Here is a 21699-nt window from a genome sequence, read left to right as displayed (position 1 = left end):
GTAAAGAATAATGCACTCTGTAATGGAATAATATCTACATACCTACAAGGAACACATGTTAATATGAATTTTACACAAATATATGCACTAATCTCCAAAAACAATAATGAAGAAAGATAATTCTACCAGTTTTCTTCAGTAGAAATTGATTCAGCATATAATCAGGATGTATTTACAGTTATTGAGATTGTAATGCAAAAGTTGGAAAGAAACAGTAGTTGAAAAATATGGTCTTGAACACAAAAACAATGCGGGAGACTGAATAGAAAAATGTTCCAAGAACAATGACTTATTCATCGCAAATATTAAAAAATAATTTAAATGAAAATTATATATTCATCTTGTTTGATAGAATAGACAGAAGTAAAATTCACCATTTATCTGGAGCTTGACAATGGAGAGGCTCAATTTCCTCAGCTAAAACAAAGGTAGGGAGCAGCTGTGGAACAATCTGTGATTTGTTTACGCCCGAGCTTTGTTAAATTATGTTGTGTTAAAGGTGAAACAATTCAGATTACTTAAAATGAAAAGAAACTGAAGCACTTGCTGACAAAGATAAAAGATTGCTTTTATTTTTCTGTGTAAATGAAACCCATCCTCAAAACTGGACCAATATGCAACATCTTGATAAATGAGAAAAAGATGGACATTGTCAAGAATGAAGTCTTGCTTGAATCCATGATAAATCATCATGGAGACAACATTTGAGAAATCAAATGCTAATTATTGTGGGAAAATGTGCTCTACGAAAACCTCTTTACAGTGTTGAATACCAAGGGCTTTATTATTTTGAGGACTAAGGTCCTACTAACCCAGGCTAGGATATTTTCAATCACCTCTTGCATGTGAAATTTGGACATCAATAAAAAGCTGGAAGAAGAATCCGTGCATTTGAATTGGGGGCTGAAGAAGAGTACTGGAAGTACCATCACTGCCTAAAGGTCAAATAAATATAACTTAGAAGAATGCCCAGAGTATTACTTTGAGCAAGGATGGTAGAACTTGTTCTTTTATATTTTGGACATATTTTCAAGATAAACCAATCCCTCGAAAATAGACCAGTCCCTATTTTCAGGATGTCCAGACCCAAGGCATCATGCTTGGTAGAGTGGAAATGAAAGAAAAGGCGATTCTCAATAAGTTGGTTGAACAATGGCTGCAACAATGGGCTCAAATATGACAACAATTTTGATGATGGCACAGGACTGGGCAGTTCTTCCTTGGTGTGCACAGGGTTTCAATAGACTGAAACCTAAAATTTTACAAAATGAAAAAGTCTGAAATCTGACCTTGAATATAATGCAGATTCATTTAGAGACCACGTCAACTGCATGTTTGACAGAGTCCATATAATTTGAAAGGTGATGTAGGATGACATGAAAAGCACCATATATAAGGAAAGCAAGAAATCACACAATGGGAGAGAAGAGAGACAGAATTGGGTGTAAAATAAAATTCAGAACACCTCTAAATTCTATTCCAGAACAGTATCTAAAGCAAATGTTAAGACAAACCAAACCTCACAACTGGACCAAGGAGTAGCATCGGGATAAATAGAGAAAAGATTGAAATTGTCAAGGAGTTTGTCTTGCTTGGATTCCCTGGTCAATATGCATGGAACCAGCAGTCAGAAGATCAAATGATGGGTTACAACATGGACACTTGCTGCACAAGACATTTTTACAGGGTGGGAAAGCAAAGATGCTACTTTGAGGACTAGGGTTGCCTAATCCAAGTCATGGCATGTTCCACCATGTGGAACTTGGACAGAGAATTAGGAAGGTCAAAGCAGAAACAATGGATTTGAAGTGTGGTGGTGGCAGAGACTTGAAACTTTCTGTCCAAAGGACAAACAATTCTGCTTTGAAAGAAGTACAGCAACCAAGCTCCTCAGAAACAAGGATGACAAGATTTTTATTCTGTACTTGATTGTGTATCGTGCTTGGTAAAGTACAGGGGCAGAGAAAAAGAGGAAGGTCTTCAATGACATTGATTGAAACAGTGGCTGCAACAATGAACTCGGGATGAGGAACATTGTGAGAATGATCCAGGATATGGTAGTGTTTCCTTCAGGTGTACATAGTGTCGCTGTGGATTGGAACTGACTCGATGACACTTAACAACAGCTCTGCCTCTTATAGTGTCAGGGCTGCTAAATTCTATTGCAGGATCTCCTTACTGAATGGTAATCTCATTGAATACTAATGAACCCTCTGCTTCAATTTCTGATGACGCTGGTCTCTCAGTCGCTTCAGGCAGAGATCTTGAATGTGCGCCACTCTTGGCTCTCCTTCCTTGATGACTCTAGAATTTCTATCTGTTCTTGCTTTTGCGATGGTTCATTTTTATAGCCAAAGAAATGACAACTGAAATTGACTCATTTTTCCTGTTAGTGTTACGCCTGTTCTATTTGCACAGTCTCATCCAATTCATTTTTGGGATTTACAGAGACCTAAATAAAAAAAGCCTTATTAAATTATTTCACTTCATCACGGCAAGGTATTGTCAAGTCTGGTAGTTATTTTCAGGGTACCATTTTCTGGGGCAATGCATTTCTAAGAGTACATCTCTTCCCTATACTTTATTATCTCTTTCTTAACATACTGAGCATTTTGAAAGTGTAAGTGCTAAGTACCATTCTCAGATATGAGATAGTTCTTGATATAAACATACTATAAGGTGGGTATAATTTTTATAAATGGGTTTCATCCTTGTTTTAGTGTGTTAATCATATCTCGAGATACAAAAATGAATTGTGTGTGGAGGTACTCAGTGGAGAAGGTATTTGATCATCAGTATTCTTCAAATGGTTTCCCATTAGCATTTTATTAGCCTGTAGACCAGTATTCCCTAAGGCTTTCCCCAGGTGCCGTGTGTCTTATATCCGTAATCCAAGCATTAGCTGACACTCGAATGTCAATTCTGGAACCAGAAGCAGGTTAGTAACTTGACTCTGGGATGGCCTGTTTTGCAGGGTAATTTACTCTAGAGCTTTCGGTGTTTTCTACTTATTTTGTTTTATTTTAAGAACTATATTATAATCATACTGCTTCAAAATCACAGAAATTAAAGTTCCAAGTTACCTCAATAACATATGACTATTTCCTTTTACTTTTATGCCAATCATATTCATCACCTTGAAAAATTTTGGTTTTTATTATATCAATTGCCTTGATATTCAAGACTATTCCAGATGATATATTGTGTTCCATGGAAATATACCAGTTCTATGGTAATTCCTGGTGAACAATTGTGAAAAACTTGCAAGATACTTCTGTGTTAATTAATGCGCCCATACACCTTTCTTTGGCGGTAATATTTTTTAGAATGATATCCAGAACTTATGGCAAAGTTTCCAAGGACCAAGACTAACTCTATGATGCTTGCTCCATATTGCCAAATTGCCTTTTACAACATTTATAACTTTTACCCTGTGAATACTTTTCATTACGTTTCAACTGGTAACACTTGCCATAATGAAGCACTTAAATCAACATTTGAGCATATATAAATAATAAATACTTGGTTTAAACTATTTTGTTTTAAAATTTCTAGTGAGACAAAACATTCTTTCATATTTATGTTGCACAACTATCATTTGATCAAATAGTAAAAGACAGGGTTTCATTCTAGGGACTCTATCATAATATATTCTGATATAAGTTGAATACCTAATTTTAAGAATAGTTTTCTTATTGTTGCATTTATTTTTTTGTTTGCATTAACCTGTTCTTTATTTTCCTTTGGGACAAGCATAATAATGATAACATCAGCAAAAGCACAACCATAGTATGCTTCTTTTTTAATTCAAATATGTTCTTAATTGAATGTTAGCTGTACAGGAATTTTTAGAAGAGTTGACTTTTGTTTGGTTAATACTCTAACTCTAAGGATAATTTACTAGTATCTTTAACAGTTTTTTCTTGTGAAACAGACATGTGTGTGTGTTTGTAGCTAAAAACTATACTGATGGTTATTTAGTGAAAGCATATTCTCAATAATTAATTTATCCTTCTATGCATACTACCTTAATTTCATTCTTACAACAGGCCTGCAAGATTTTAATTGAACTAAACTGAATATAAGGTATAAGAGAAGTAGGTGATTAACTTCATACAAGTAACAAACGCTCACATACAAACTGTAAGCTAGCTCTATCTGATTCATACTATCTGATTCATATATTCTCATCCTCCACCTCTCCACATCCTCTTACTCACACTGTGGAGTCTCTGGAATCTCTAATAGAGGAATGTGATTAAAACTACAAACAGGGAAGAAATTCCTCTTTCCTTTGATCAAATCAATGTTACTATATATTAATTTGCTCTTATATTTATTAAAATATATGTTTTCTCCATGCTTACACTTTGCAATGATATTATTGAAAGAGTCTGAGATTGTGCCCACTGAAAATGGCTACAACACATATTTTGTCTTCTTTTGTAATTATAACTTTTGTAAAAATGATTATTCAGGATAGATTACAGGTTTGAGGTAAGACATTTATGATTCAGTGGTAGAATGTTTGCTTTCAACCTGGGAGATCCAGTTCTGATTCACAGCTTCAACATCTAGGTGCAACCATAATCTTTCATTGGAGGTTTGCAAGTTGCTGTGATTCTAAACCAGTTTCAGAAGTTTTCCAGATTAAATGGAGAAGTAACTTATACGTAACCACCTCCTTACAAAATTTCAGCTAATATCTGTTCTATGAATCAAAATATTTGGATCAACTGCTGATGAGGATGGCAGAGGCCTGGACAGCATTTACTGTCATTGTGTCTGAGGTAGCCATAATTCGGATGACTTGAAAACACCTGAGAACAATGTGCTGGGTAGTTCATTCTTTATTTTACTTTGTTTTACTTTCTAAGTACTGACATTAGTAAGATAATTTTTGAAAGATAATTCTGTGAAGCTCAAATGACTGCGGAGTTTACTTTCATAAGCAGGCATCCAGCCTCATGCTTCCTACTTTTGAAATGAGAGACAAATAAATTAAGCTTTCTAATTCTTCATCTGAGGATCTGGAACAGTACCAAAGTTTCCGCATTTCGTTACTGTGACATTGGACAAGACAATCTGTATCGAGTTAACATAGTACTTTGAACATTGTTTTCTACCATTACCAAAATTCTTATGTCTGAGGTTCTTCATCTGTATCATTTAGATGTGAAATAAGAGTGATTTTTACTTTAAAAATTTTGAGCAAATTATGGTGAAAAACATACTAGATCAGACTACAATATTGGTCTGAAAAGGAGTAATGTAGTCCATATGGGAACGGAGAAGTTTTGCTAATATCTGGAAAAGGAAAAGTTTTACTAATTTCTGGAAAAGATAAAAATGAAATAATGTATTTAAAATGATAATTCTAGAATCACATATTATATGAAACTAGAAAATGAAACCACGTTTTTATCTGATTTTCAATGCATACAATAAAATAAAAACAACTAGGCAGTCTTTTTTTACCTCATTTTCTCTTTCTTTGATATTGTTGAATCATACATCATGTTCATGTTTTTACCTACTACTTTTTTCATTGTAAAGGTAATTTTAATATATGAACAATTCCATGAAATAGATTAAATATTCTCCATATACACTGGCTATTAAATGCATAAGGACACATTTAAAATTTAGCAATCAAAGAACATAATAGGTTTGGAAAAATTAAAATTAACTGTGATCATGTGTTATGTTCAAAAGAAATTCATAAAAGTTAGAGAGAGGGCAGAGGAAAAAGAAATCGAAACGATACAAAAAATGTTGGTTATGTGGAATAAAAAGAAAATTATTGATAAGTAATTTTGCTCTTTGTTTAGAGAAAATAATGTCTTATTTTAGATATATGTATAAATAGTAATTTATTATTTAAATCTTTGGTTAGAATATCTATCGATAGATAATAATATATTATTATAATCAGTACATCCATTGAACTCTTATGCACATTCTTCTTTACATTGCATGTCATTTTTCTTAAAGAAATTAAGATATAATCATTTGCTTGATTTTGCACATAACCAGATTAATTTTTAAGCACATGGCTCAAATTTATCGAGCTTCTAATTAATGTCATAGTTTTTAAACTCAAGCAAGATTTTATTTATATTATAGGTTTTTAGGTCCATGCAGGTAAAGAAAAATATTGCTAATATATTTGAACAGGCATTACCAAGGAAGTCATGTTTCATCTCTGAATTTAACAATTCCTGTTCATTTTATTTAAAATACACATATATTTTACATGATATTTGCTTTGAAAATGTCAGATTCAACTACTTACCCATAAAAGGGTAAAAGTAAATGAAATGACTCATATACTATGTTCAAATACTGCTAGTAGAAAACAATTCCTTATTCAATAGTAAATCTAAAGAAGACTTTCAGGATCACATTTCCATGATCTTGGAGCAGAGGAATGTTGGAAAGCTGACCTGAAGCACAGGACAATAAAAATTGGTTATCCATTTACCAAAGTATAGAGTACTCTTCAATGGAAGCCAGGACTATAAAACAGTAGTCCAAGAAAATAGTCGATCAATTTTCAGTACAAAAGACAAGTAGACTGACTCCAGGGGAGTAATGAATTTCCCCCAATATTACATTTGATTGCAAAGAAATTATGTACAGGGACTTATAGTTCTGGCTCCTGCTCATCAGGTTGTTTAACTAACTATAGTTCATTTTTCTATGTCCAGTATGCCTTGACCCAGAACGGACGACTTAACTGATTGAACTCTAAGCTTATGACCTTTAATTCAACTGCAGTCACAGAACTAGAGATCTGTCCGTGCACACAATGTAGTAGAAATGCTAACCATGTTTGATGGAATTCGAAAAGAAATCCATTAGAAAAGAAGCATGCTGTTGTCCTAGTTAATTGCTCTATAGCTGGTTCTGACTCATTGGGACACAAAGTGCAAGAGAACAATCCGTTTCCTGGTTCTGTGCCATGCTCACAATTGTGACTATGTTGTTGCAGCCACTGTGTTGCTCCATCACATTGCATGTCCTCCTCTTTTTCTCTTATCCCGTACTTCACAAAATGTGATGTCTTCCTCTCGATCCTGGTCCCTCCTGATAACACGTACAAAGTATTTGACGTCAATTCTCACTATATTCACTTCTAAAGAACATTCTAGCTGTAATTCCTCCAAAATAAATTTATTTGTTCTAACAATCTATGGTACTTGAAGTGCTCTCTGACAACACCATAATTCAAATGCATCAATTCGTCTCAGATCTTCTTAGTCACTGTTTAATTTTACATATATATATATAAAGCACCAGCAAACACGATGACTGGGGCAGGTACACCTTACTCCTCAAAGTGATATCATTGTTCTTTAGCATTTGGAAAGCTAGATATCAATGACCACTCCTGCTGCAGAAAGTAGCTCAAACATGACAACATATATGATGATGACACAGGAGAGTGTAATGTTTAATTTTGTGCAAAGAAGGTCGCTGTGAATTGGAAACAACTCAATCGCATCTAACAATAAAAAACATATGCACATTATCCAGGTTACATGCTATCTTTATGTGAATCCAAAAGAGTTGTCTGGCAAAAGCAGAGATGGATAATAAGATGCCCTGGTAAAAATCTTGTTCGTTACTGAAAGATTAAAGTAATGATTTGCCTTCCATGTCTGCAATTTCATAAGTAAAATTTTCATAAGAAGTTATCCAATTTTCCTTTTAAACCTATCTTCTTTCTTAGGTTTTCCAAACCGACAGAGGTATGGAAAATGCAAATAACAGCATCGGAATAAGTTTCATTCTTCTGGGGCTTTTTAACCACACAAAGCTGCACCAGTTCCTCTTTGCAATGGTGGTCTTGATCTTCATCACCTCACTGATGGGCAATGCCCTGATGATTACCCTCATCCTTGTGGACCCTCAACTCCACACACCCATGTACTTCTTGCTTAGCCAGCTTTCCCTCATGGACATGATGCTGGTCTCCAGTGTTGTTCCCAAAATGGCAGCAAACTACCTGATGAACAATAGTTTCATCTCGTCCACCGGCTGTGGTACCCAGATATTCCTGTTTCTCACATTTGGAGGTGGTGAGTGCTTCCTCTTGGCAGCCATGTCCTATGATCGGTACGTGGCTATATGTCATCCACTGCGCTACCCCATTCTTATGAGTCAGAGGCTCGGCTTGCTCATGACAATAGGTTCATGGCTTCTTGGAGCAGTTGACGGGCTAATGCAAGCTGCCATCACTTTGAGCTTCCCTTACTGCCACTCTAGGGAAATCAACCACTTCTTCTGTGAGGCGCCAGCACTGATCCGCCTTGCCTGTGCGGACACCAAGTTCTTCGAATCTTTCATGTATGTCTGCTGCATCCTGATGCTCTTGATCCCGTTGTCTCTCATTTTTGCCTCATACAGCCTCATTCTGGCCGCAGTGCTTCGAATGCGGTCAGCTGCAGCCCGGAACAAAGCCTTCACCACCTGCTCCTCTCACCTTGCAGTTGTGGGACTCTTTTTTGGGACCATCATGGTCATCTACATGAGGCCCAAGTCTTACAGGTCAGAGGACCATGATAAGGTGGTCTCAGCTATTTATACCATCTTTACGCCTCTCTTGAACCCTCTTATATACAGTGTGAGAAACAAAGATGTTAAGGGGGCATTGAAGAGGTTCCTGAGAAAACCTTTGTTGTAATGCCTACATTGCGAATATTTTTTCAAAATTGTGGCACACTAGCTGGTTTGAGATTAAAGTTCCAAAATATTGTTTTATTGCACTATTAATTTCATTTAATGTTCTCTCTTTTGTAATTCAGTATACTTTCCATTTCTTGGCAATATGCTTGCATTGTTTTATATGATTAATTTTACATTTGTATAATTAATTAACTACATTTGATTTGTGTCAAACAATTTAGTCTTATGTTTGCTCTGAAAGTAAGGCTTCAATAAATGAGCATTAGTAGTAAGTTAACTAACCAGTATATAAAACATTGTTCACTAATTGACCATATAACCTATATTTTTCCATAATGTGGAAATAATTAATTGGGATGAAGATATATTATTCAATAGATCCATAATAATTTGAAACATACATGTATATTCTAAACTTATATAGTGAAGTTAAAATCAATATCAAAATTCAAACAATATGAACAATGAACCTCAAACATAAATCATGTTTAAAAATTAGTAAAAATATTTTTTAATATGTTGCAATGAGATATGCTCATTATATATATAATTATTGAAAGTATGTCCATAGTTAAGTAGATCTCGAGATACCCTATTGTGAATTATAATTGACTTTTCATGATATATGTGAAAATATAAGGCTTAGATATGAGGTAACTTTTTTTGTAATAAAAGTTAAATATATTACTGATTCTTTTATATATTTTTCCTTACTATTTTAAGTCCTTCATATAATACTTCTCCAAAAGTGCGGTTAAGGGTATAAAAATATATGTTAATACAATGTTCTATACTTTAATACATATTACATATGTATTAAATAAAGCACATATCTGCAAACATAGAATTAAATCATTATTAATTCATATGAATAATTGGTGATTGTAAGATTGCATATATAATGTTGAAAGATTTTGTTTACTAGAAAAAGGTAAGACACAGAGAAATGTTGCTTTACATTTTATACTCCTTTCTACACTTGGCTAAGTATATGAAGTGACTGCTTACAGAATAAGCTTTAAATACTTTGGAATAAAAAATAATCTGTGTCAAACAGTATGACACTAGAGATATAAGCTAAATAAAAACATAATGTATATCATGCAGAAGATAAATAATGGATTATAAAAGAAACCTGCTTGTCTGAGCAAACAAGTCTCAATTTAAGAAAGGGCTCCAGGCAAAGATCCAGTAGAAGTCGGTGAAAATTTCAGCATGATTTAAGACAGTACCTCACACAAACACTTAAGTAAAAAGCCTTCTGAGAATGGTAAGAATCTTGGAGATTCTCTTCAGCTTTTGTTTTTTAAGCCATCAATAAAAAATTTAAGGTCCTGGAGTAAAGCCTCAGTGTCTCTGTAAACCACAGTATGATGTTCAATTCCATCCGCAGTTCCAAAGGAGGAAGTGAGTCTGTCCCCGGGAGTAAAGTTAGTTAATTCAAATCAACTTAAGGGCAATGAGACTGATTTTGTTGTTGGTAGCTTAGCAAGGCCATATGGAGTGCAAGCTTTGGAAGAGTTTATAAACTTTGATATTTGCGGCTTTTGTTTAATTAGGTAGATAACAATAGCTTTATGAAAAACAACATTTCCAAGCATTTTGTTTGTTTTTGTTGTGTTCTTCTTCCTGGTAGGAATACCAACCAGTTTTGTTTAAAATGTTAGATGACTAAATTGGCTACTCTTTAGTTTTAGGATAGAGAATGTCTGAAATGAAAGCAAGAGGCAAAGAACATGGAAAACAATTCTCAAAGAGTTATGCAGTCTTAATCAGGAACTGGCATCAATTTATATCAGCATTGCAGAATTGATAGAGATGAGTGATTCTTTCTCTCCCTAATCCCTGGTTTAAATATAAGTGTTTTAAAAGTAGAACATTATAAATTGATACAACAATATTGGTGAAGAGGAATTGAGACTCCTAGTGTGTATTCCCTGCTGAGACATATGCCTGTTTTAACGAAAGTTCTTTTTCAGTAATGTGGGGGCTCAACATGAAACTTGAGTTTTCAGCTTCCAGTTGTGTCATTCATGGGGTATAATGATAATGGATGGGGTAGAAATGAGCTGTCTCTGATAAAACTTGCTGACAGTGCATGTACATTTCAAAAATAAATAAATGTGTGAATTCCCTACTTATTGACTTGATATGGAATACCAATAATAGTGAACCTAAGGACAGAATAGACGGGACCTATCAAATTTACAAGGCAGTGCATCTTTAGGGAAGCATATTGCTATTTCTTTCTGTTGATGCGTTTGAACCACTGACCTTAGCTAACAATTTTGCACCAAGGCATTGTGTAGCGCATGTGTTTATCTATACACACCGTGTTGAAGGGGACTCTGGAGGTGTTTTGGACTGCTGATCTCAAGTCTATGATTCAAACCCACCAGCTGTCTCATGGCAGAAAGTGGGACCTATGTGCTCCCTTAAAGATCCAACCTTTTTTTTTTATGTCACATGAACTAGAATCAATGTCATTATTGCTGAATGGCATTGAGTTGATCCCTATGCAAAGTAACCCTGCACACAACAGAAAAAAACACATCCCAGTCTTGCAACATCCTCACGATTATTCCCAGGCTTGAGCTCATTGTTGCAGCTACTGGGTCAATCCATGTCCTCAAGCGCCTTCCTCTCTTCCACTGACCCTCGGCATCACCAAGCATGATGTTCTACCCCAAGGACTTTTTTCTCTTGATAATATTTTGAAAGTATAGAAGTTGATGTATTAACATATTTCCCTCTCAAAAGCATTACGGCTGTATTTCAATGGAAAGAGTATCAGTTTGTTCCGTGACCAGTTAATAGCACTTTCAATATTTTTTTTTAGTCCTGCAATTCAAATGCACACATTCTTCTTCAGTATGAACACTGCCAGATGAAACAACATTTTGCATTAAAGCCAGTCTTTCTTGAACACTGGCACTAAGTAGCCACCCGAAACTGAAACCTTTATCCTGGTGCCTCTTGCTAAGCTTGGCACCATGCTTTCTTTAACATTTTATAAAATTATTTTACAGACATTCCAGAAATGATTTTAGCATGGCATGGTCTATCAAAATTCTTTAATGACATGTAGTGCCCAGAGATGCCAGAGAAAACATGACAGAGGATATATATAATTGACAAATATATATTTATATACACATAATACATACATACATACACACACACATACACATATGCCAAGAGTATAAAGGATATATATCATAAACCTGGTGCAGCAAAATAGAAAGTAAATATGTGTGGTATTACACAATCTGGTGTCCATTTGGACTCAAGTGGATTAAGATTGAAGGTGTGGAGTCTAGTCTATCAATTGTGTTATAGCCAAAGAGGCCTCAATGTGGGCATGGATTTCTCCTGAGATTTTGGGAAATCCTGTTTTTCCTCATTGGAGGTGAGAGAGACTTTCTCTTGGCTACGTCCTTGGAGATTCTCTACTGACAAGGCTCACTCCCTGTGAGGCATTCCTAAAGGGAATCCACATTGACCTACCCTAATGCAGCCAAACACTGAACCTCGAGAAGCCACACAGAGACCTCTGCCAGCGCTGACATTCTGACAAAGCTACTGGATCTATAAGACTTCTCACACACTGGTCTTTGATCATCCAGCACTCAGCATCATTGCATGTGTTTTGTGAATCTGAAGAGAATGTTATAGATTAGTTTCATATACACAGGCTAATAATATTGGACTTTTGGACTTGATCTGGACCGCACTGATATTTTTTCCTCAATATCCAACTGCTCTTCTATATAAACCTCTTTCTTAAGGTTAGCAGCCCAACGTGTAAACCACTATACTATGAGGGCTCCTTATAAGCCTCTTTCTTATATATATGGGTTTCTCTAGCCTACCCAGAATAACAGAACCTATATATGCCATATACATACATACATATATCTATATATGCATATCACAGATAGTGAAACATATATTTGATGTTTCTCAGTGTGAATGAATTCAAGGAAAAAAATCCCTTGAATTCTGATATTGAGGGGTTATTTGTGCAAAATAATAAACAATTAAAATAATACCTAAAAAGGATGGAAAGAATGTAACAAATTAATAAGTCAATATTCAACATTTCAGGAGGTAGCATATGATCAAAAACCTACACAATTGTATTAAGAAGCCCAAGTGACACTGAAGACATTGGAATATATATATATATATATATATATATATATATATATATATATATAAATATAATACTTAAGGAGTTGATGAAATATGAACAAAAAATTCTAAAAATGAACGCGATCATTATATATGACATTTGTTTACACCAAGAAATTTGGATGTTTGGAACCTGACCAACCCACCGGATGTTTATACTTATTCTAAAAAAATGATATAACTTGTTGTGGAGATTATCAAACAATATTATTAATATCAAATGCAAGCAAAAATTTACAAAAAATCAAACATTATTGCAGCAGTGCATCAAGGGATATCATTGGTAATACTTGATGGATTTTGGTTCAAATCAGAGTACATCAACTATGTTTACCTCTATTTTATTGGCTATGCAAAGGCATTCAACTGTGTTGTCAGAAATGATGCAAATTAATAATGCAAAAAACAATAGCACCACACATTTTAGCCTTCTACTTAATTTTAACACAAATCTAAGAACAATCGCTTCTATGACATGGCCCTGCTTGATGTTCAGCCTCATGAAGTGATTGAAGATAAGGGTGCTGTAGAACAATGTGGTGAAGTAACCAGATGGTGCCCAGCTTTCAGAAAGAAAAGCAACCGGAACCCTAAAATCTTGTTTCCAACAAGCAGCCATCTAAGAGAGACATCTACTAAATCCACAAAAGAGAATCATGTAAGCCTGTGTGATTCGGGCATTGTGAATTTTAAATCCATATCTAATGGAGGGAATGGTATCAGAGCTTAAATTGTGAACACCAGGTTTGCTGAGGCGATGGATGAGAGTCGAAGCCCAAAAGTAAGCCTCTGCTGAAGTCATTTTGACTATAGTTATGAGAAGCTAATAGCCCTGTTATCAGACAGAGAACATTTTCAAGTGAATTACGGCAGATGAGGTTAGATCAAATTGTAATCTCTTTTGATTTTACTTTTGACTGATTTTAATGCTGTTTAGTTATAAAATAATAATAAGGTGGAAGAGGACTACATTAGGAACAGGCAGCAGGTTAATCTAGTCTGACCAAAGACTCCGGATGTGAATAGACAAATAGCTTTGTTAATTGTAAAACTGCAATGGAAAATAGATAGTTGCAGATGCAGTTAGGATAAAGTTATTATTTGATGTCTTTTATGAGCCATTTAAAATGTGTTAGTATTTAATCTTTTCAGGTTTTTGTTGAGGTTTTTATCTGTTTTACTTTATTATTCTTGATCCTTTCTTATGTTTTTTGTTTTCTAAGGTTTTTCTGTATATATATAATTCAGCAAAACATACATCTATAGAGATATTAACAGGATTAAGGATCTCTTAGTGGTTTTGTCCAGGGGATTGGGAGAAATATAGAGTAAATAGCTGAGTGAAAGGATGAAGAAAATACTTTAAAACCGGTATTGTACAACTCTTCTTTATGTGCCCAGAATTCAGTAGAATTCAGTAGAATACTACAGAATTTTATGATATGTGAATTATATGTCAATAAAATTGTTGAGAAAAACAGAAAAGTATCATAAACATTACAGAAAGACACTTTTCTATCCTAATAGGAATGTCACATCTGACTTCAAAATACCCATTCTACATTATTCTGGAAATATTGGCAGAGAACAGAAAACAAAAGCAAAATTTAAAATAGGACTAAAATTTCAAATAAGTAACGTTGTCTCTATGTAAGATGGCACAAACTTGTCAATCAAATACCATGAGTAGTATTCATCCATGTCTTCGTGAAATAGTAATATTACTGTGCTGTAGGAAGCTATGCCACTCATATTTGAACTGTCAGCTTGCACACTCATGGATATGCAGGACTAAGAAGAGACTTAGAAGAAGAAAAAGCCTGTCAAATTGTAAGGAATTAGTCATTGAAAACCTTATTAATACTATCAGGGATTTATATTGTACCAGATAGTGATTCCCTAGGTTGGAAGTTACTAAAAAAATGAATAGGGAAGAACTCTTGTACTCATCTTAGAATAACCTTAGTCAAATTAATGGACACAATGGTTGAGACCTTCGTTTGTGCAATAGGACATGACTAAAAATGAGATGAAACATCTGCAAATATCCAATTGTTATCAGAATGTAGACTGACCATTTAGCTGAGAAACAACAAAGCCCACCTGGAAGGAGCACACCAGCCTATCCCGACATGATCGCTGAAGACAAAGTGGGTGCATAAGCAAATGTGGTGAAAAAGCTGATGGTGTCCTGCTATCAAAAGATATAGAGTCTGGGATCCTTTAGGCTGGAAGTTAAACCAGTGGTCATCCAACTGAGAAACAACAAAGTCCACATGGAAGAAACACACCAGCCTGTGAGATCATAAGGCATCGAAGGGATCAGTTATCAAGCATCAAATATAAAAAAAAATCATAGCATTTTCAATGAGGGGGAGTGCAGAGTGGGGACCCAGTGACCATCTGTGGGAAATTGTACATCCCCTTGCAGAAAGGCTGTAGGGAGGAAGTGAGCCAGTCAGAGTACAGTGCAGCATTGATGAAACATAATTTTCCTCTTGTTCTTGAATGCTTCCTCCACCCCACCATCATGATCCAAATTCTACCTTACAAATCCGGCTGAATTGTAGAATGTACTCTGGTACAGACAAGAACTGGAAACCCAGGAAACCCAGGACAGATGAACCCCTCAGGATCAGTGATGTGAGTAGCGATTCTGGGAGGGTGGAAGGAAGGTGAGGGAAAAATGGTACAGATTACAAGGATCTATATATACCCTCCTCCTTGGGGGTCAGACAGTGAAGAAATGGGTGAAGGTTGACGTCAGGTGGTGTAAGATATGACTAATTAATATTAATTTATAAATTATCAAGGGTTCATGGGGGAGATGGGAGCGGAAAGGGAGGGGGAAAATGAGAAGCTGATACTAAGGGCTCAAGTAGAAAGGAAATGTTTTGAGAATGATGATAGAAATGAATGTACAAATGTTCTTGACACAAAGAATGTATGTATAGATTATGATAAGAGTTGTATGAACCCCTAATAAACTGATTAAAAAATCTGAAACAAAATGCATAAAAATGAACAACATATATATAAGTAAGCAAAATGAAATGTAATTGAATTTTTTGAGTTGGAAAACCCCATGGTAGACAATGTAGAGGATGACAAATGCTATAAGATATTGTATTAAACATCAATAGAATATTTCAAGGTCTTCTTTAAAGAATAATACACTCTGTAATGAAATAATATCTACACACCTCCCCGGAAGACATGTTAATATTAATTTACACAAATATATACAGCAACCACTGAAAACAATAATGAAGAAAGATAATTCTACCAGTTTTCTTCAGCTGGAATTGATGAAGCATATAATCAAGATGTATTTATATTTACTTGAGATTGGAATGCACAAGTTGGAAAGAAACAATAGTTGAAGAATATGGTCTTCAACTATGCGGGAGACACAATAGAAAAATGTTGCAAGATTGCTGACTTAATCATTCAAAATATTAAAAAAAACAATTTAAATGAAAATTATATATTCATCTTGCTAGATGGAGTAGAGAGAAGTAAAATCCACTGTATATCTGGAACATGACAATGGAGATGCTCAATTTCATCAGGCAAAACAATGGTAGGGAGCAGCTATGGAATAGTCTGTGATTTGTTTATAACCAAGTTTTGTTAAATTATGTTGTGTTAAAGGTGACACAACTCTGCTTACTGAAAATGAAAAGGACCGGAAGCACGCGCTGACAAAGATCAAAGATTGCTGTTATTATTCTGTGTATATGAAACCCATCCTCAAAACTGGACCAATATGCAACCACTTGATAAATGGAAAAAAGACTGATGTTGTCAAGGACATAGTCTTGCTTGAAACCATGATCAATCATTATGGAAACAACAGTTGAGAAATCAAAGGCTGCATTGTCGTGGACAAGTATGTTGTAGAAACCTCTTTAAATTGTTGAACACCAAGGGCTTTATTTTGAGGACTAAGGTCATACTAACCCAGGCCAGGGTATTTTCAATCACCTCATGCATGTGAAATTTGGACACCAATAAAAAGACGGAAGAAGAATCCGTGCATTTGAATTGTGGTGCTGGGGAGAATATTGCAAGTACCATCCACTCCTTAAATGTCAAATACGGACAACTTAGAAGAATACCCACAGTTCTCCTTAGAGCAAGGATGGTAAAGCTTTGTCCTATGTATTTTGGACACATTTTCAAGAGAGAACAGTCCCTGGAAAATAGACCAGTCCTATATTCAGGATGTCCAGACTCAAGGCATCATGCTAGTTAGAATGGCAGTGAAACAACGGTGCTCCTCAACAAGATGGTTGACTTAATGGTTTAAAATTGGCAACAACTGTGAGGATGGCACAGGACCAGGTAGTGCTTCCATGCCATGCATAGGGCTGCTATTGGCTGCCACCAAAATTTTACAAAATGATAAAGCCTAAAATATGACCTTGAATGTAATCCAGATTTGTTTACAAACCATCTCAAGGACATCTTTGACAGAGTCAATAGGATTTGAAAGGAGTTGTAGGATGACACCAGGAACATCATATGTAAGGAAAGCCAGAAGTCATTGAAAGGAAGGAAAAAAAGACAGAACTGGGTGTAATATAAAATCCAGAACATCTCTGAATTCTATTCTAGAACAGAGTATCTAAAACAAATGTAAAGACACACCAAGTCCTCACAATTGGACCAAGAGGCAACATGAGGATAAATATAGAAAAGATTGAAATTGCCTAGGCTTTTGTCTTGCTTGTATTCCCAGTCAATATTCATGGAACCAACAGTCAGAAGATCCAATGATACATTACAACGCAAAAAATTTGCTACACAAGACATTTTTAAACCATGTGAAAGTTGGACAGAGAAAGTTGGACAAAATAGAAACAATGGATTTGAATTATGGTGCTGGCAGAGACTATTGAACTTATCTGTCCAAAGGACGAACAATTCTGCTTTGAAAGAAGTACAAAAACCAAGCTCCTCCGAAGCAAGGATGACAAGATTTTTACTCTGTACTTTGAATGTGCTATCGTGCTTGGAAAAGTACAGGGGCAGAGAAAACGGGGAAGGCCCTCAACGAGATGCATTGAAACAGTGGCTGCAACAATGAACTCGGGATGAGGAACATTGTGAGAATGGCCCAGGATGTGGTAGTGTTTCCTTCAGTTGTACATAGTGTCGCTGTGGATTGGAACTGACTTGATGACACTTAACAACAGCTCTGCCTCTCTTATACTTGCAGGGCTGCTAAGTTCTATCGCATGATCTCCTTGCTGAATGGTAATCTCATTGAATACTAATGAACCCTCTGCTTCAATTTCTGATGACGCTGGTCTCTCAGTCGCTTCAGGCAGAGATCATGAATGTGCGCCACTACTGGCTCTCCTTCCTTGATGGGTCTTGAATTTCTATCTGTTCTTGCTTTTGAGATGACTCCTTTTTATAGCCAAAGAAATGACAACTGAAATAGACTCTTGCATTCCAATGGTGGTACACCTGTTCTATTTGCAGAGTCTCATCCAATTCATTGGTGGGATTACAGAGACCTAAATGAAAGAGCCTTATTAAATAATTTCACTTCATCACGGCTAGATATTGTCAAGCCAGTTAAGTTAATTTCGGCATACCATTTTCTGGGGCAAGCCATTTCTTAAAGTACATTCCCTTCCCAGTAATTTTATCATCTCTTTCTTAACACACTGAGCATTTTGAAAGTGTAAGTTGTAAGTGCAAATCTCAGATATGAGGTAGTTCTTGATATATACACACTGTAAGGTGGGTGTCATTTTTCTAAGTGGTCATATTCTTGTTTTAGTGTGTTGATTAAATCCCGAGATATGAAAATGAATCGTGTGTGGAGGTACTCAATGAAGATGGTATTTGGTCATCAGTTTTCTTCAAATGGTTTCCCAATAGGATTTTGTTAGCCTGAACCCAGCATTCCCTAAGGCTTTTGCCCGTGCCTAGTTTCTTATGCCAGTAATTGAAACATTAGTTGATATTCGAATGTCAACTGTGGAACCAGAAGCAGGTTAGTACCTTGGCTCTGGAATGGACTAAATTGCAGGGTGGTGTGCTCTAAAGCTTTCAGTGTTTTCTATTTAATTTACGTAACTTTGAGAACTGTATTTTCATCATACTGCTTTAAGATAACAGAAATTAAAGTGCCTAGGCCACTCTCAATAGCATAGGACTATCCTTGTCTATTTTCTGACAGTGACATTCATCACTTTGAAAAATAATGGTCAATTACCATGACAGGTGACACGATTCCAGATGATATATCATGTTCCATGTGAAATATATTAGTTTTAATGTAATTCTGAGTGCATGTTGTGAAAAACTTGTTCGATACTTTTTACTAATTGAAACACCCGTATGCGTTTCTTTTTGGTAGTATTTTTTTAGAATGCTATCCAGAACTATGGAAAAGCTTCAAAGGGCCCAGCCTAGCTCTATGACTCTTACTTCATATTAGCAAATTGACTTTTACAATATTTAAATTTTTACCAGGTGATTACTTTCCATTGTATTTCTATTGGTAACACGTGACTTAATGAAATGAGGCTGTTTGTTTTTTTTGTGTCCATTGGACAAAGAATTTTTTTTAATCATTTTACTGGGGCTCATACAGCCCTTAACACAATCCATCCATACATCAATTGTATAAAGCACGTCTGTGCATTCATTGCCCTCCTTATTCTCTAAACATTTTCTCTCCACTTGAGAGCTGGGTATCAGCTCATCAATTTTTCCCCTTCCCTCCCCTGTTCCTCATGAACCCTTGATAATTTATAAATTATTAATTTCTCATATATTACACCGTCAGATGTCTCCCTTTATAAATGATAAATACTTGGTTCAAACTATGGGCTTTTTAATTTCTGGTGAGACAAAACCTTCTTTCATATTTCCATTTCACACTTATCATTTTATCAAATAGTAAAGGAGAGGGTTTCGTTCTAGAGACTCTATCATAAATTGGTTGTGATATAAGCTGAATGTCGAATTTTAAGAATAGTTTTTTTTTTTTTAAACATTTTATTAGGGGCTCATACAATACTTATCACAATCCATACATAGACATACATCAATTGTATAAAGCACATCTGTACATATTTTGCCCTAATCATTTTCTTTTTTTTTTTTCTTCTTTTACATTTTATTAGGGACTCCAACAACTCTTACCACAATCCATACATATACATACATCAATTGTACAAAGCACACCCATACACTCCCTGTCCCAATCACTCTCAAGGCATTTGCTCTTCACCTAAGCCCCTTGCATCAGGTCCTCCTTTTTTTCCCCCCCTCCCTCCCTTTTCCCCCCTCCCTCATATGCCCTTGGTAATTTATACCTCGTTATTTTGTCATATCTTGCCCTATTCGGGGTCTCCCTTCCCCCCTTCTCTGCTGTCCCTCTCCCAGGGAAGAGGTCACATGTGGCTCCTTGTAATCAGTTTCCCCTTTCCAACCCACTCACCCTCCACTCTCCCAGCATCGTCCCTCACTCCCTTGGTCCTGGAGGTATCATCCACCCTGGATTCCCTGTATCTCCAACCCTCCTATGTACCAGTGTACAGCCTCTGTCCTATCCAGCCCTGCAAGGTAGAATTCGGATCATGGTAGTTGGGGGGAGGAAGCATCCAGGATCTGGGGGAAAGCTGTGTTCTTCATCGATACTACCTCACACCCTAATTAACCCATCTCCTCTCCTAAGCCCCTCTATGAGGGGATCTCCATTGGCTGACACTTGGGCCTTGGGTCTCCACTCTGCACTTCCCCCTTCATTTAATATAATATATATATACACATACATATATACATATACACATAAATACACATACATACACACACTTATATATATATATTTTTTTTTTTGCATGATGCCTTATATCTGTTCCCTTGGGCACCTCGTGATCGCACTGGCCGGTGTGCTTCTTCCATGTGGGCTTATTTGTTTCTGAGCGAGATGGCCGCTTGTTCACCTTCAAGCCTTTAAGACCCCAGACACTATCTCTTTTGATAGCCGGGCACCATCAGCTTTCTTCACCACATTTGCTTATGCACCCATTTGTCTTCAGCGATCCTATCATGGAGGTGTGCAGTCACTGATATGATTTTTTGTTCTTTGATGCCTGGTAACTGATCCCTTTGGGACCACTCGATCACACAGGCTGGTGTGTTCTTCCATGTGGACTTTGTTGCTTCTGAGCTGGATGGCCGCTTGTTTATCTTCAAGCCTTTAAGACCCCAGTCACTATCTCTTTTGATAGCCGGGCACCATCAGCTTTCTTCACCACATTTACTTGTTCACCCACTTTGGCTCCAGCCGTTGTGTCGGGAGAGGTTTCACATTCTTCTCCAATCCACACGGATCTTTCTCAAGAATAGATCACATGCTGGGGCACAAGGCCAGCCTGAGTAAATTCAAACACATAGATATTATCCAGACGTCTTTCTCAGACCACCATGCCATAAAGCTGGAGATTAATAGAAGGGCACCCAGAAAAGCAAGGGCCACCAATTGGAGAATAAACAACGATCTCCTGCGACATGAATGGGTTAAGGTCCAGATCAGAGAGGATATCAGGAAATTTCTAGAAACTAATGAGAACGAGCATACAACATATCAAAACTTATGGGACACTGCAAAGGCAGTTATCAGAGGTAGCTTGATATCACTGAATGCATACATGAAAAAAGAAGAAAGGCGTATGACAGATATGTTAACACAAAACCTCCAACAACTAGAACAGAGTCAACAGAACTACCCCTCCAATAGCAAGAGAAAAGAAATAATAAAAATCAGGGCGGAGTTAAACCAGT

The 21699-nt window shown here is 36.1% G+C and overlaps 1 protein-coding gene across 1 annotated transcript; it reads left to right on the top strand.

The window, feature by feature from the left end:
* The first annotated feature begins 7756 nt into the window (after positions 1–7756).
* LOC142441222 (olfactory receptor 2T33-like) lies at positions 7757–8689 on the top strand. Its single transcript, XM_075543275.1, has one exon. It carries the CDS (start codon positions 7757–7759, stop codon positions 8687–8689), a length of 933 nt encoding a protein of 310 aa, XP_075399390.1.
* The last annotated feature ends 13010 nt before the right edge of the window (positions 8690–21699 follow it).

The sequence above is a fragment of the Tenrec ecaudatus genome, chromosome 2, assembly GCF_050624435.1.
Source record: "Tenrec ecaudatus isolate mTenEca1 chromosome 2, mTenEca1.hap1, whole genome shotgun sequence".
NCBI lineage: Eukaryota > Metazoa > Chordata > Mammalia > Afrosoricida > Tenrecidae > Tenrec > Tenrec ecaudatus.
The sequence above is the reverse complement of the archived record's forward strand: the minus strand, read 5'-3'. Positions and strand labels throughout refer to the sequence as shown.

Coding starts and splice junctions, on each gene's coding strand:
- LOC142441222 (XM_075543275.1), top strand. CDS start 7,757: ATGGAAAATGCAAATAACAGCATCGGAATAAGTTTCATTCTTCTGGGG.